Raw genomic sequence first — 13,627 nt, 5'->3', positions numbered from 1 at the left:
AAAAAATATGGCCCAGCCCTGGCTGGTGTAGCTCAGTGGATTGAGCGCAAGCCTGCGAACCAGAGGATTGCGGTTCAATTCCCAGTGAAGGCACATGCCTGAGTTGCAGGCCAGTTCCCTGCAGGCCAATTCCCAGCAGGGGAAGCACTAGAAGCAACCCTACACTGATGTTTCTCTCCCTCTCTCCTTCCCCTCTAAAGATAAATAAACAGAATCTTAAAAAAAATATGGCCCAAATAAAAGAACATATCAAAGCTCCAGAAAAACAACTAAGTGACAAAGAGGTAGCCAACCTATCAGATGCACAGTTCAAAGCACTGGTGATAAGGATGCTCACATAATTGGTTGAATTCAGTCACAAATTAGATGAAAAAAATGAAGGTTACACTAAGAGAAGAAAAGAAAAATGTCCATGGAACCAGTAGTGATGGGAAGGAAACTGGGACTCAAATCAATGATGTGGGCCAGAAGGAAGAAAGAAACATCCAATCTGAAAAGAATGAAGAAGCAAGAGTTCAAAAAAATGAGGGGAGGCTTAGGAACCTACAGGACATCTTTAAACATTTCAACATCTGAATTATGGGGGTGCAAGAAGAGGAAGAGGAAGAGCAACAAGTGGAAAACTTATTTGAACAAATAATAGAGGGGAACTCCCTAAATCTGGAAAAGGAAATAGACTTCGAGGAAATCCAGGAAGCTCAGAGAGTCCCAAAGAAGTTGGACCCAAGAAAGAACACACCAAGGCACATCATAATTACATTAGCCAAGATTAAAATGAAAGAGAGAATCCTAGAAGCAGCAAGAGATAAGGAGGCTATTACCTACAAAGGAGGTAGGTAACATAAGACTGTCAGCTGATTTCTCAAAACAGACCTTGCAGGCAAGAAGGGGCTGGAAAAAACTATCCCCAGTCATGAAAGGCAAGGAGCTGCATCCAAGATTGTCCTATCCAGCAAAGCTTTCATTTAGAATGGAAGGGCAGACAATGTGCTTCTCAGATGAGGTCAAGTTAAAGGAGTTTATCATCACCAAGCCCTTATTATATGAAATGTTAAAGAAATTTATTTAAGAAAAAGAAGATAAAAGAAATGTATAGTAAAATGACAGCAAACTCATAATTATTAATGACTACATCTAAAACAAAAACAAAAACAGACTAAGTAAACAACTAGAACAGGAACAGAATCACAGAAATGGAGATCACATGGAGGGTTGTCAACAGGGAAGTGGAAGGGGGAGAGAGAGGGAAAGGTACAGAGAATAAGTAGTATAGATGGTAGGTGGAAAATAGGGGGAGGGCAAGAATAGTATGGGAAATATAGAAGCTAAAGAACTTATATGTATGGCACATAGACATGAATTAAAGGGCAGAAATGTGGGTGGGAGGGGGTGTGCAGGGTGGAGGGGAGTGAAGGGGGAAAGTGGGACAACTGTAATAGTATAATCGATAAAATATATTTAAAAATAAAAAGAATGTATAGTTTTATTATATGAATACATGTCTTTCTTTCTCAATAAAGCTCTGTTATTTTAAGACAATAAAATTTATTCCTAGACTTGTACTTTTTGTTTCCAGCATGGGCTATAGAGGGACATTTTTATAAGTATTTACCAGCTATGTTACTATCAGTGGAGTGCTCACAGGCATTAGATGAATGGATAATTTACAGATAGCTTGTGACAAATCTCCCGGCTTTGTCTTGATGTTTCGACTGAATGAAATATTACTGACCACAACCTTATTAATTAAAAATGTTATTCTTTAAGGCCCTGGCTGCTGTAGCTCAGTGGATTGAGTGCGGGTCTGCAAACCACACGATCACAGTTTGATTCCCAGTCAGGGCACATGCCTGGGTTGCAGGCCAGTTCCCAGCAGTGAACTCACGAGAGGCAACCATACATTGATATTTCTCTCCTTCCCTTCCTCTCCAAAAATAAATAAATAAACAAATAAAAAGAAAAGTTCTTATACAATAATACATACTACAAAAATGGTATTCATTTTTATGTTACAGATAAATCAATGTACTGAAAGAATTTTAATATTCTAATTCTCCTACTCATGGTCAGGGTATCTCTTATATTCTTCCTAAAGATGTTTATCTTTGGTGATTGGTATGATGAGATGATCACTCTTGGGTGAGTTTTGGTTGTCAGTTATTAGCAAGTTTATTTGTTTCGATAAGGATATTCAATATGTTAAATCATATTTATAACATTTGAACAAGAAAGGCCAGAATTCTAGCCCAACACCTCCAGAGTTTTTATCATTTCCCTCACTGTGACCACTAGCTTCAGTGCAGTGAAAGGAAGGTGACTGTTGACTGGTTCATTTTCTCCAAGGCTGGTGGAGGGAGAGGGATGCTTGACTTCTATTTCATTGCTTTAACTTTTTAAAACAAGTTAGAAAAAAGAGAGAGGGTGCAATTACTGTAGACTTAACTGCTTTATCACCTGTTGGTGAAGATTTATTTATGGGAAAAAAAGAAATTCTCTACCCACAGGTGTAGAGTCAGTACCTACTTAGACACATTCAAGGTTTAAGCCTTCATCACAGTATTGGTTTCCTCTTATTTTTGGTCAATTCCCTATGAACATTATCACATTCTCTTCATCCTGTAAAACTGAAGTGTGTACCGACCACTTCCCTATTGCTTCCTTTCCCTAGGGTGGTGCTGATGCTCAAAGTTGTGGGGTTTCTCCCAGTCCTACAGAGCAGGACCCTTTCTAGCCCTGAAACTAGCCAAGGCATCCCCAGTATCTTCTGAGCAGGTTCCTGATGTTGTCTGTGCTTTGGGTAGTAGGACTCATGCCCCTTTAATAGACACTGGGAGTCCTGGTTACTGTTCTCCCAGGTGCTCCCCACTTCCCAGTTGGGCAGCACACCTCAGCACATATTTGACTAAAGTGAAATTGTTCCTCTTACCTTTTAAAATCTCAGATATTTTTTCTTACACAGTGTAACTTCTGTGCTGGATTCCTGGACTTCTTTAATGGCACTCTAATTTATAATTGTGAAAACTGGTATTTTGCGGGGCTAGGAGGAAGATGCCAGAACATTCCTATTTTGCCATCTTAATCTCAATATTTTTTCATTTTTTGAACAAGATTTTATTTATTTACTTTATTGTTGTTCAGTTACAGTTGTTTCCATTTTACCCCCGTCACTCTCTCCTGTTTCTCCCACCCCACTCACTTTCCACTCTCAAGACTCCCTCCATCTCAACTTTGTCCATGGGTCCTTTATACATGCTCCTTGATGACACTCCTTCTTTCCCCTGTTATCCCCCATCCCCATTCCCTCTGGTTACTGTCAGTTTGCTTTTTATTTGCATGCCTCAGGTTCTATTTTGTGCTCTTGTGTGTTTTGTTGATTAGGCTCCACTTATAGGTGAGATCATATGGTGTTTGTGTTTCACTGTCTGGCTTATTTCATTTAGCATAATACTCTCCAATTCCATTCATGCTGTAGCTGAAGGTAGGAGTTCCTTTTTTCTTTCTACTGCATAGAATTCCATTGTGTAAATGTACCACTGTTGTTTTTTTTCCCCACGCATTTACTGATGGGAAGTTAAGCTTCACTTGGCTTTTTTAAATCACACTGCTATGAATGTAGAGATGCATAGGTTCCTTTGAATTTGTGTTTCAGGATTATTAGGGTATAATCCAAGCAGTGAAATTGCTGGGTCAAAAGGCAGTTCCATTTTTAGTTTTCTGAGGAAATTCCATAGTGTTTTCCATAGTGGCTGTACCAGTCCACATTCCTACCTGCAGTGTACTAAGGTACCCTTTTCTCCACAACCTCACCAGCACCTCATGTTTGTTGATTTGGTTATGATGGCCATTCTGACTGGTGTGAAGTGGTATGTCATTGTGGTTTTAATTTACATCTCTCTGAATATATTAAAATTTTATTTTAAAACAATTACATAGTAAAACTGACTGATTTTGCAGTATAATTCTGTAAATTCTGAGTTTTAATATGGTGTTTAGATTATGTAAGCATCATGTGACCAAGATAGAAAATAGTTTCACTGCTCACTTATATTATCTTTTGCTGTCCTTTTGTAATCACACACTCCCCTATTCCACATTGGTCTGTTGTCTTAGGTTTTAATCCTTTTTAGAATGTCACACAAATGGGATGATAGAATACCTTATCTTCTGAGTTGTTGAAATTGTGGCCTGAGAGAGCACATGCCTGAGCCTCATCTCTGCTACAACAACAGGTTTTCTATGCTTGATGGTTTGAACTCCTAAGTAATTTATATATTTTTAATTTTTTTCCTAAGTAATGTTTATAGGCATAGTCCTGCATTTCAAGTGTTTGAGTTGATATTGATGAAGATTCACTGTAGCAGCATTAATAGGAATTTAGTCTTTATTTGGTTTTTCTAGCATTTGGCATTGAATGTCACATTCAACAATATTTTGTTGCACTAGCAATGGCTTTAGAGAGCCGAACTGCAGCATTAGGTTGGATGCTGTCTGATATCAAGGCTTCTATTTGTCACCATACACAATGTAACAAAATGAATGAAAGACCTAAATATAAGACCAGAAATATATTACATAGAAGAAAACATAAATACTAAACATATGGACCTTGGTCTTAAAGAGGACTTTGTGAATTTGACCTCCAAGGCAAGGCAAGTAAAAACACATATAAATGAATGAGACTACATCAAACTAAAAAGCTTCTGCACAGTAAAAAACACTACAAACAAAAAAAAAGGCAACCAACCAAATGGGAGGAGATATTTGCAAACAACTTCTCCAATAAGAGGTTAAAATTCAAAATATGTAAAGAACACATACTATTCAACTACAAAAAAATTGACTAAAAAATGGACAGAGGACCTCAAAAGACACTTGTCCCAGGAAAATATGGAAATAGTCAACAGATATATGAAAAGTAATGCAACTTCACTAGCTGTAAGAGAAACACAAATCAAAACTGTGATGAGGTGCTCTCTTGCAGCTGTTAGGGTGGCTATTATCAATAAGAGAGCAACAACAATTATTGGAGATTGTTGCCAGAGAAGAGGACGGTTGGGAAACAGGGTGAAAAAGGTGAAGGGACTAAGAAGTGCAAACTTGTAGTTATAAAATAGTCACTAGGATGTAAGGTACAGCATAGGGTAATATAGTAATAGATATAGATATAGTAGTATAATATGATATGTAGTATAATAGTGTAATAATATAGTAGTATAATAGTGTAGTATAGATATGTAGTATAATAGACAGTGTAATACTACAGCAAAAGATATTGTAGTAACTATGTATCATGCCAGGTGGGTACTGAAAATATCAGGGGGCACATTTATAAACTATGTGGTTGTGTAATGACTATACTGTACACCTGAAGTTAACATAAACTAATATTGAAATATAAAATTTAAAAAAGAGATAGTTAAATCTTGAAACACTTTGGTTGGGTGACACTCTCCAGTGGTACACAGAGAAGGCTGACGTGACCCGCAGCAACTGGCTGCACCAGGAAACCCTGTTTCCTGTTCTGGGGCAGCAGCAGCACACAGCCCAGCATTTCTTCTCTTCCTGTCAGAGTCACCTCACTTTGCAGGACCCTGAAACTGAAGAAGAACGAGGTGTTTTTCACCTGTTGAAAGAACTTGAAAATGTTACTCTTTAGCCTTCTGAAGGTGGTCCTGGCTTCAGTGTGGCTAGGTAGGCAAACCCAGTGGGAATGGGTCTCCTTTGTGACCTAAGGGCTAAAGGTCCAGGCAATATTTTATAAGTTCCCTTGGAAGGAGATGTAGCAGTATGGGAAAAAGAATTTTTCCCATATCACTAATCTCCAAATCTTCTGATTTTTTCCTTTTCAGGATCCAGTATTGCCCAGAAGGTAACTCAAGTCCAACCGGCAATGTCAGTGCAGGAGAAGGAGGCTGTGACCCTGGACTGCACATATGACACCAGGGATACAACTTACAGTCTCTTCTGGTACAAGCAGCTGGGCAGTGGGGCGATGATTTTCCTTATTCGTCAGGACTCCTATAACCAGAAAAATGCCACAGAAGGTCGCTACTCACTGAATTTTCAGAAAGCAAACAGTTCCATTAACCTTGTCATCTCACCTTCACAGCTGGAGGACTCTGCAGTGTATTTCTGTGCCCTAGTGAGCCCACAGTGAGAGGAGTGTAGGAAGGAGACTAACCAAAACTTTAGGGCTCTGCTTGATGCATCCACCTGCTGTAGGGACCAAGGCTTGGAATTGTCAGCACTGTCAGGAAGTGGCCAGGGCTGTGGTAGCACAGGTGTAGGAGGGTTTAAAGGAAAACACTCTATGAAAATACTTCTCTAGGTCCATAGACTATGTGTACAATTTTTATTAATAAAGATCTATGTATTTGAGAAATAGGTTTGAAATTGTTTACCGAAGACAAAGAACAACCAAAAACAACAATTTGCTATTTGGTAAAACATTGAGCTAGAAGAAATAATGAAGGAAATTCAGAAACATCTGAGTCTAAAAATCAGTAAAAGTCTGTTGTATTGTAAGATTTTCAGATCAATTTGTTCAATAAATATTTATTGAGTATATTTTATGACACAGGCACTATTGCAAGAGGGAGGCTGTGAAATCTTTCTGTGGCTTTACTGTTTTTGTATGTTATGCTCTTTTATAGTGTTTAATGATTTAGTTTAATTTGGATTTGTTAGCTGAGTCAAGGTAAACTCCTTGAATTTCTAAGGTGCCTACAATATGACAAACTTTGTGTTTTTCCATATTACTAACATGCTAGCCCAGAAACACATATTTCCTTTATGTAGATTTACCTGCAGTAAATCCCACCAGTTTCACTCATAACTGAGCAATAATTGATGGTTCTAGGGGGACGTTGTGGAGAAGCAAAGTGTGAACTATCTTTTTCTACTCTTGCCCTTCAATTTACCACTCTTCTAGAAGCATCTTTGCCATTCTGTGGCTCATTTTTCACAGCTCTATGCCCCCTTGTTTCAATGCTCTACAATCCAAAATACTCATTTTCTAATATTTCCCCCACTTACCTCTAACCCCATTGTGTCAGTCCTTTAAAATTTGAATGATAATGGATGTTTAATAAGTGATCTTGCATTGTAAAGTCCATCTTATAATTGAGTTGGGCAAGCAGATATACATAGTAAAAATCTGAAAAGGACTGTTTTAACATTTTAAAATATTTGTATACTTTTACCATCTTATTATACATTTTTACCATGTTAGGTGTACAATTGAGTGGTATTAAGCTAATTTACACCTAAAGAACTCTATTGTCCTTGAAGAACTGAAAAGCTGTGCTCCATTAACAGTAATATCCCATCCCCCACCCCTCCAGACTTTGCAAATACCCTTTCAGTTCTCATTCTATGAGTTTGACTGTTTTATATACCTCATAAAGTGGGATGCAGCAATATTGGTCACATGGTAACTTCAATGGAATTATATGCAGCAGAGAAAAAGAAGGAGCTCCTACCCTTTGCAACAACATGGATGGAACTGGCAAGCATTATGCTGAGTGAAATAGGCCAAGTGTTGAAAGACAAATACCATATGATCTCACCTTTAACAGGAAGCTAAACAACAAAACAAACAAGCAAGCAGAATAAAAACAAAGACACTGAAATAGAGAACAAGGGGACAGTGACCAGAGGGAAGAGGGAAGGGAATTTAAGGGGGAAAAGGGGAGGGATTTGGAGGAACAAATATGAAGGACACAGGGACGAGAAGTAAGGGGGGTGGAAATGGGAAGGAGGTGGGGAGCACGGGGGGGGCTGGGATGGGAGAAATAGACAAAAACCTGTACTTGAAAAATAACTAAATAAAAAATTTTAATATATTTTATTAATTATGCCATTACAGTTGTTCTATTTCCCCCCTTTATTTCCATCCACCCTGCACACCCCTCCCCCACCATTTCCCCCTTTAGTTTATGACCACATGTCTCAAGTTCTTTAGATTCTATATTTCCCATACTATTCTTTCCCTCCCCTATCTATTTTCTACCTACTGTCTATGATACTTATTTTCTGTACCTTCTCCCCCCTTCTCCTTCTCCCACTCCCCTGTTGCTAACCCTCCATGTGATCTTCATTTCTATGGTTTACTCCTGATCTAGCTGATCTCTTAGTTTGCTTTTGTTTTAGGTGTGCTTGTTGATAACTGTGAGTTTGCTGTCCTTTCACTGTTCATCTTTTTTATCTTCTTTTTCTTAGGTAAGTCCCTTTAACATTTCATATAATAAGGGAGAGAATCCTAGAAGCAGCAAGAGATAAGGGGACAGTCACCTACAAAGGAGTTCCCATCAGACTGTTAGTAGATTTCTCAAAAGAGACCTTACAGGCAAGAAGGGGCTGGGAAGAAGTATTCCAAGTCATAAAATCCAAAGACCTACATCCAAGATTGATCTATCCAGCAAAGCTTTCATTTAGAATGGAAGCACAGATAAAGTGTTTCTCAGATAAGATCAAATTCAAGGAGTTCATCATCACATGGTAACTTCTTTCACCTAGTGTAGTATCCTGATGGTTCACCCATGTGGCAGCCTGTGTCAGAATTTCTTTCCTTTTAAACTTAAATAATATTCCAGTGTATGTATGTACTGCATTTTGTTTATCCATTACCTGTTGATGGACATTTGTGTTGCTTCCACATTTTGGTGGAAAAAAAGGTTAATAAATACATCATTATTTGGGGTATATGAGATCTGTATGGAAAAATTCCAGCCAGTGTTAATATAGTGAGAATGATTTGTGTGACATTGATATAATCTGGCAACCAATGAGAGTGGACTGGAATGAGCATGCATGAACAATGATGACTTCACTGTACTAGTCAGTGAAGGTGGTAGATGCTGTTGACTGAGCATGTGTACTGTGTGGCTGTCACATTAAAAATGACACTATGCAAAGAGTGTGCATCATATTTTGCATTAAGTTTGAACACTTCTCCTTAAAAACTATTTGAATGATTCAGAAGGATGTGGCTATGGGCAACTGGTGATTGGCAGACTCATCACAACCATATTTCAGCTCATGCATCACATCTCATGCAGAGTTTTTAGATGAGACATCAAATCACCCAAGTGATTCATTCCCTTACACCTCAGATTTGGTGCCCTGTGGCCTCTGGCTTTTCCCTAAGGTAAAATCACCTTTGAAAAGGAAGAGATTTCAGACCTTTGATGAAATTCAGGAAAATGATGGGGCAGCTGATGGCATTTGGGAGAACTGTGTGAGTTCTCAAGGTAGCTACTTTGAAGAGGACTGAGGCATCATTGTCTTAAGTACAATGTTTCTTGTATCTTCTTCAATAAAGGTTTCTATTTTTTTTTATGTGGCTGGATACATTCTGGACTGACCTGGTAAACTCTAATTCTTTCAATTTTTTTTTGGACTATGCTCTTAGCAGAATCACTTCATCATAAGGAAATTCTTTAAAATTTTTCTGAAAACCACTTACACTGATTAATTTGAAAACTGTGGTGTAAACTACATTATCACAATCAAGTTATAAGGGCAGAGGAGGAAAGTAATCACCAGCCACGAGAGACCTTTCAGTTTCCCGGTGACTCACAGAAGTCTGGAAGAGTTTGTCACCCTTGCTGCAATGCATTCTTCAAGTCACATGTCTAATAATTAGTATAAAAGGAATGGTCAAGACACTACCTAGTGTTCTGCTCCTGAAATCCAATTTGCATCCTTCATGTTTTCCTCTCCCTTTCTTTGAAAAATCAAAACCTGAAATTATTTAATTATTTTTATTAGTTCAATTTGTATAACTAAGGAGTCTGCTGACATAGTGTCTTGAGATATTTCAAAGGCTCAAGAAGTTATTTTGCTACCTTCTAGTCTTTCATTTTTCTCTGAAACTAATCAGCAGTGATAAAACCAAGAAGCAGAATTTTGCTATCAGAGAGAACTGTGGTGAATACTGTTAGCTCTGTCACATGCTTTCAAGGCACTTGTGAGCTTTGTTTCATTGTGTGTTAAATGAAAGAGTAATGTCATCCTTAATATTTGATTGTGACAGTTTATTAATAATATATTCAAAGAGACTTATAATCAAATCAGCAGATAGTCAATTAATGCAAATAACCTGAGCAGGTACAGAAAAAATAGTTGAGAAATATAGTCTCCACTTCTTATTATGAACTCCCAGCAAATTCAGAATCAAAGGCAATTTCTCCAACTTCATGATAAGCCTCTACCAAACCCTGCATCTAATGTCATGCACGATGGTGAAAGACTGAATACTTTCCCCCAAGATCATGAATTTTGTCTCTCACCTCTGTATTGAGTATTGTAGTAGAGATTCTGACAGTGCAGTAAGGCAAGAGAAAGAAACAAAAGCATGCAGAAAGAAAGATATAAACCTATCTTAATTTGAAGACATCATGATTATCTAGTAGAGAACCTAGGGGTATGTACAAAAGTGCTACTGGAACAAGTAATCAATTTTAACAAGACAGTTGTAAACCTATCATCAATCCAGCCATTCTACTCTCAGGTATTGACCAAAGAGAAATGAAAGTATATGTTTTAAAACACATCTTATACAATATGTTCATAGTACCTTTGTTCATAACAGTCCACAACCGATACCAACAGAAATGTACATCATCGGGTGAATATATAACACATAATTTTTGTCTCTATAATGGAGTGGGACTCAGCAACAAAACAGAATGAATTATTGACACTTATGAGAGCATGGTAGAATTTCAAAATAATTATGCTGAGAGAAAGATGCCAGACAAAAGAGAACATATGATGCCATTTTGTAAAACCACAAAATAAGCAAATAAATTTGTGACAAAGATGTTGCCAGAAAGCAGAAATGTGTTGTGGGGTGATGTTGAGGGAAGGGTTTCAGAGAGACAGGGGCAAGTTTTTGGTTGATGCCTGTGGTCATTATCTTGGCTGTGGTGATGGCTTTACAAGTATATAAAAATGTCTAATCTCTTAAGAATTGCTTACTACAAATAGGTGCACGAAAATTATGCATTCACAAAACCATTGCAATAAAAATTTAACAAGTATTTTCCTTCATGCTCTGCAAGTTTTCTTATGTGACACAAAATGCAGAATGTTTCTTCTTTTGGTTCTCATTGGCTTTACATTTTGTGTTTCTTAAACTGTACATAACAACTCTGTATACCCATGTGCTGCACGGTTTACTTTCAATCCAACTTTACCCCAACTTATTTTGTTTCCCCTTGTAGAGCAGAATAAAAGTCCATAGCTGCTTTTTCAGAATTCCTTTCTAGCATAGTTTTGTGGCAGGTTCTGAGAATGTAACTTGGGAGGTGGAGGAGAAGTGAAGCACCTGGACCTGGATTTCCTACGTCCACCTCCAGGAGACTCTTCACAGGTTGACTCAAGGACTCAGGAAGCCCATTGATCTGAGTCTGTGTAGTGAGAACTGCAGGAAACAGCCTGAACTAAGTGTCCATCTCCGTGTCTGTGGATAAATGTTTAAAGAAAGATGTGTCCTTCCCTAGAACTTTACCTAATAATTCTCAGCGGTTTTTGGTGTTGTTTTATAAAAGAATGGCCATAAAAAGTGAACCAAAGAAGTGCTTGCTTTTGCTGCTAACACTTCATAGAAAAAGACTAGTTTTTAAAAATTTGTGTTGCCATTGGGACATTTTCCCATGCAGATCCCAGAACTTTCTCCCTCATCTTTTAGAATCACTTTGGTCTAGGCCAGTTACCACAAAAGATATCTTGTAAATGGGTATGATCAGGCTCACAGTAACAAAACCACCTGGTGGAGCTTTAAAATTTTCATATCAGTGGGTCTCAATTCTGGAAAATATGTTTTTTCAAGTTAATGTTGAAATCCCAGAATCTGTAGCTTTTGCTCACTGGCGTTGATACTATCAGCTGTTGTATGAATAATTGCTGGCATATCTTTAACAATTTGCTAGGTGATAAGGAAGAGAGTTCTAACAGATGCTCCAGGCGTTTCATACATTTCCACATTTCCAGGACTCTCCACTGTGTGTGGGGGATTATGTTGTTCAAGTTTGGGCAGAGAATGTAGCAGGTACATGGTAGTAGAAAGCATTTTCAATACTAAATCTACATTAAGGCTATAGAATTAATATTCCTTGCTTGACTCACATTGGTGTTGAGGACTGCCCTGCCTGGTGTCAGGAATTGCAACTGTCTAAGGCTGTGAGAAACCTTTGGAATGTGAGCCACTGAGGAGACAAGGCTTGTCTCTGGCAGCAGATGCTGCCCCTGCTTCATCTCCTTGCCCCCAGAGTATGGTCAGATGGTCAGAGACAGGTGAGACCCCTCAGAGGAGGGACAACCTAGGCCAGACACAATCACTTGGGAGGCCATCTTGGAAGGACTGGCGGGGGGGCTGCAACAAAGAGGGAGCGATGGACCCTATCCCCCCATCCCCTGCCCAGCTGCGATGAAGTTCAAGTTTCCATATCCTCTGGGAGAAGTGCTTCCTGGCTCTAATCCAATTAAGCCTAAAAACCTATGATGGGGAAGGCAGTGCAAGCCTTGTGTTGTGAATGGCAGGGTTCCTGGGTAATTAGGCCTGAGAAGAAATATGTGAAACCCTTGAGACTTGCTTTGTTTAAGAATGCTTTTAGTTAGATGATAAGGGCCTGAGCAGAAGAGTTTATGTTCCCAAAGTTCTGTAGCCTTTTAGCTGACAGTCCCTGATTTAGAAGAAACTCTAATGGTTCCTTGTATGTGATCTACTGTTTACTGCTTGACAATGATTAATAAGCTTTATCTGAACTCCCGTGCAAAAATCCCAATAAAAGCCTGGCTAGGCAAGGGTCAGGGCGCTCTCTCTCCCCTGGTGAGAGATCTGCCTGGCTGCTGCAGCAGTGCTCCCTTTGAGAGGGTGGCGAGGCCCTTCTGAGGCTCTCCCCCCTTGGGGAAGTAGCCGTCCCTGGCCCTTTTCCTCCACAGGACTCGGTAGTCTGTGTGAATTTGTCTCATGTCTCATCCATGACGCCACGGCACTGCTGGTCAGTGCATGTGACACATTGGTTAACTATCTTACCTTGGAGGAACAAAGTACTGGGAGATTAAGATATTGATCTAAGATCACTCTTTATTGATTTAGTACCTTCACTTATGATTTCTACCTCTTGAACAATTTCATTAAAGAGATAACAGTTCTTACAATGGCTAATATTTGAAGACTGAGAAAATATTGTAGGTCATGTGGTAGCAAATCCTCAATGAAAAAATGTTTATTTCTGTTTAATATAACAAGTATTTACTAGGCATGTAAGAAATGTCAGTCACTGTTCTATATTTGGTACAATGCCGAAAAGTTAGGAATTACTCAGTCAAAACTAGACTTCTTATTATTTCTTCTGATTTCAGTCCCAAACCATTTTCTGACATTCAATGTATTATATGCAGGCCTCCAGGGGGTACATGAGAATATAATGTACTGTATTAAAATGCTCAAGGAAATCAATGTCTTCTAACTACAGGTATACCTTGCATGCTTTGTTAAATACTTCAATGTCGGGTATTGTCCTAAAGAAAAACAGACCTGCGAGCTTAGGTTGCTATTGTATAGATTTCTAAGCATCACCTGAAGAGGTTCATGTGCCTCATAAATAAGTCAGTGATG

At 38.6% G+C, this 13,627-nt stretch overlaps 1 gene segment (V, D, J or C); it reads left to right on the top strand.

Moving 5' to 3' along the window:
• The first annotated feature begins 5,597 nt into the window (after positions 1 to 5,597).
• On the top strand, positions 5,598 to 6,315 carry LOC119040886 (T cell receptor alpha variable 14/delta variable 4-like). The segment is given in 2 exon segments: positions 5,598 to 5,691; positions 5,850 to 6,315. Coding segments are annotated over 2 exon segments (357 nt in total).
• Positions 6,316 to 13,627: the final 7,312 nt, after the last annotated feature.

The sequence above is a fragment of the Artibeus jamaicensis genome, unplaced genomic scaffold (assembly GCF_021234435.1).
Source record: "Artibeus jamaicensis isolate MK-2021 breed Jamaican fruit bat unplaced genomic scaffold, CSHL_Jam_final scaffold_3047, whole genome shotgun sequence".
Taxonomy (NCBI): domain Eukaryota; kingdom Metazoa; phylum Chordata; class Mammalia; order Chiroptera; family Phyllostomidae; genus Artibeus; species Artibeus jamaicensis.
This window is presented reverse-complemented; position numbering and strand designations above follow the sequence as displayed.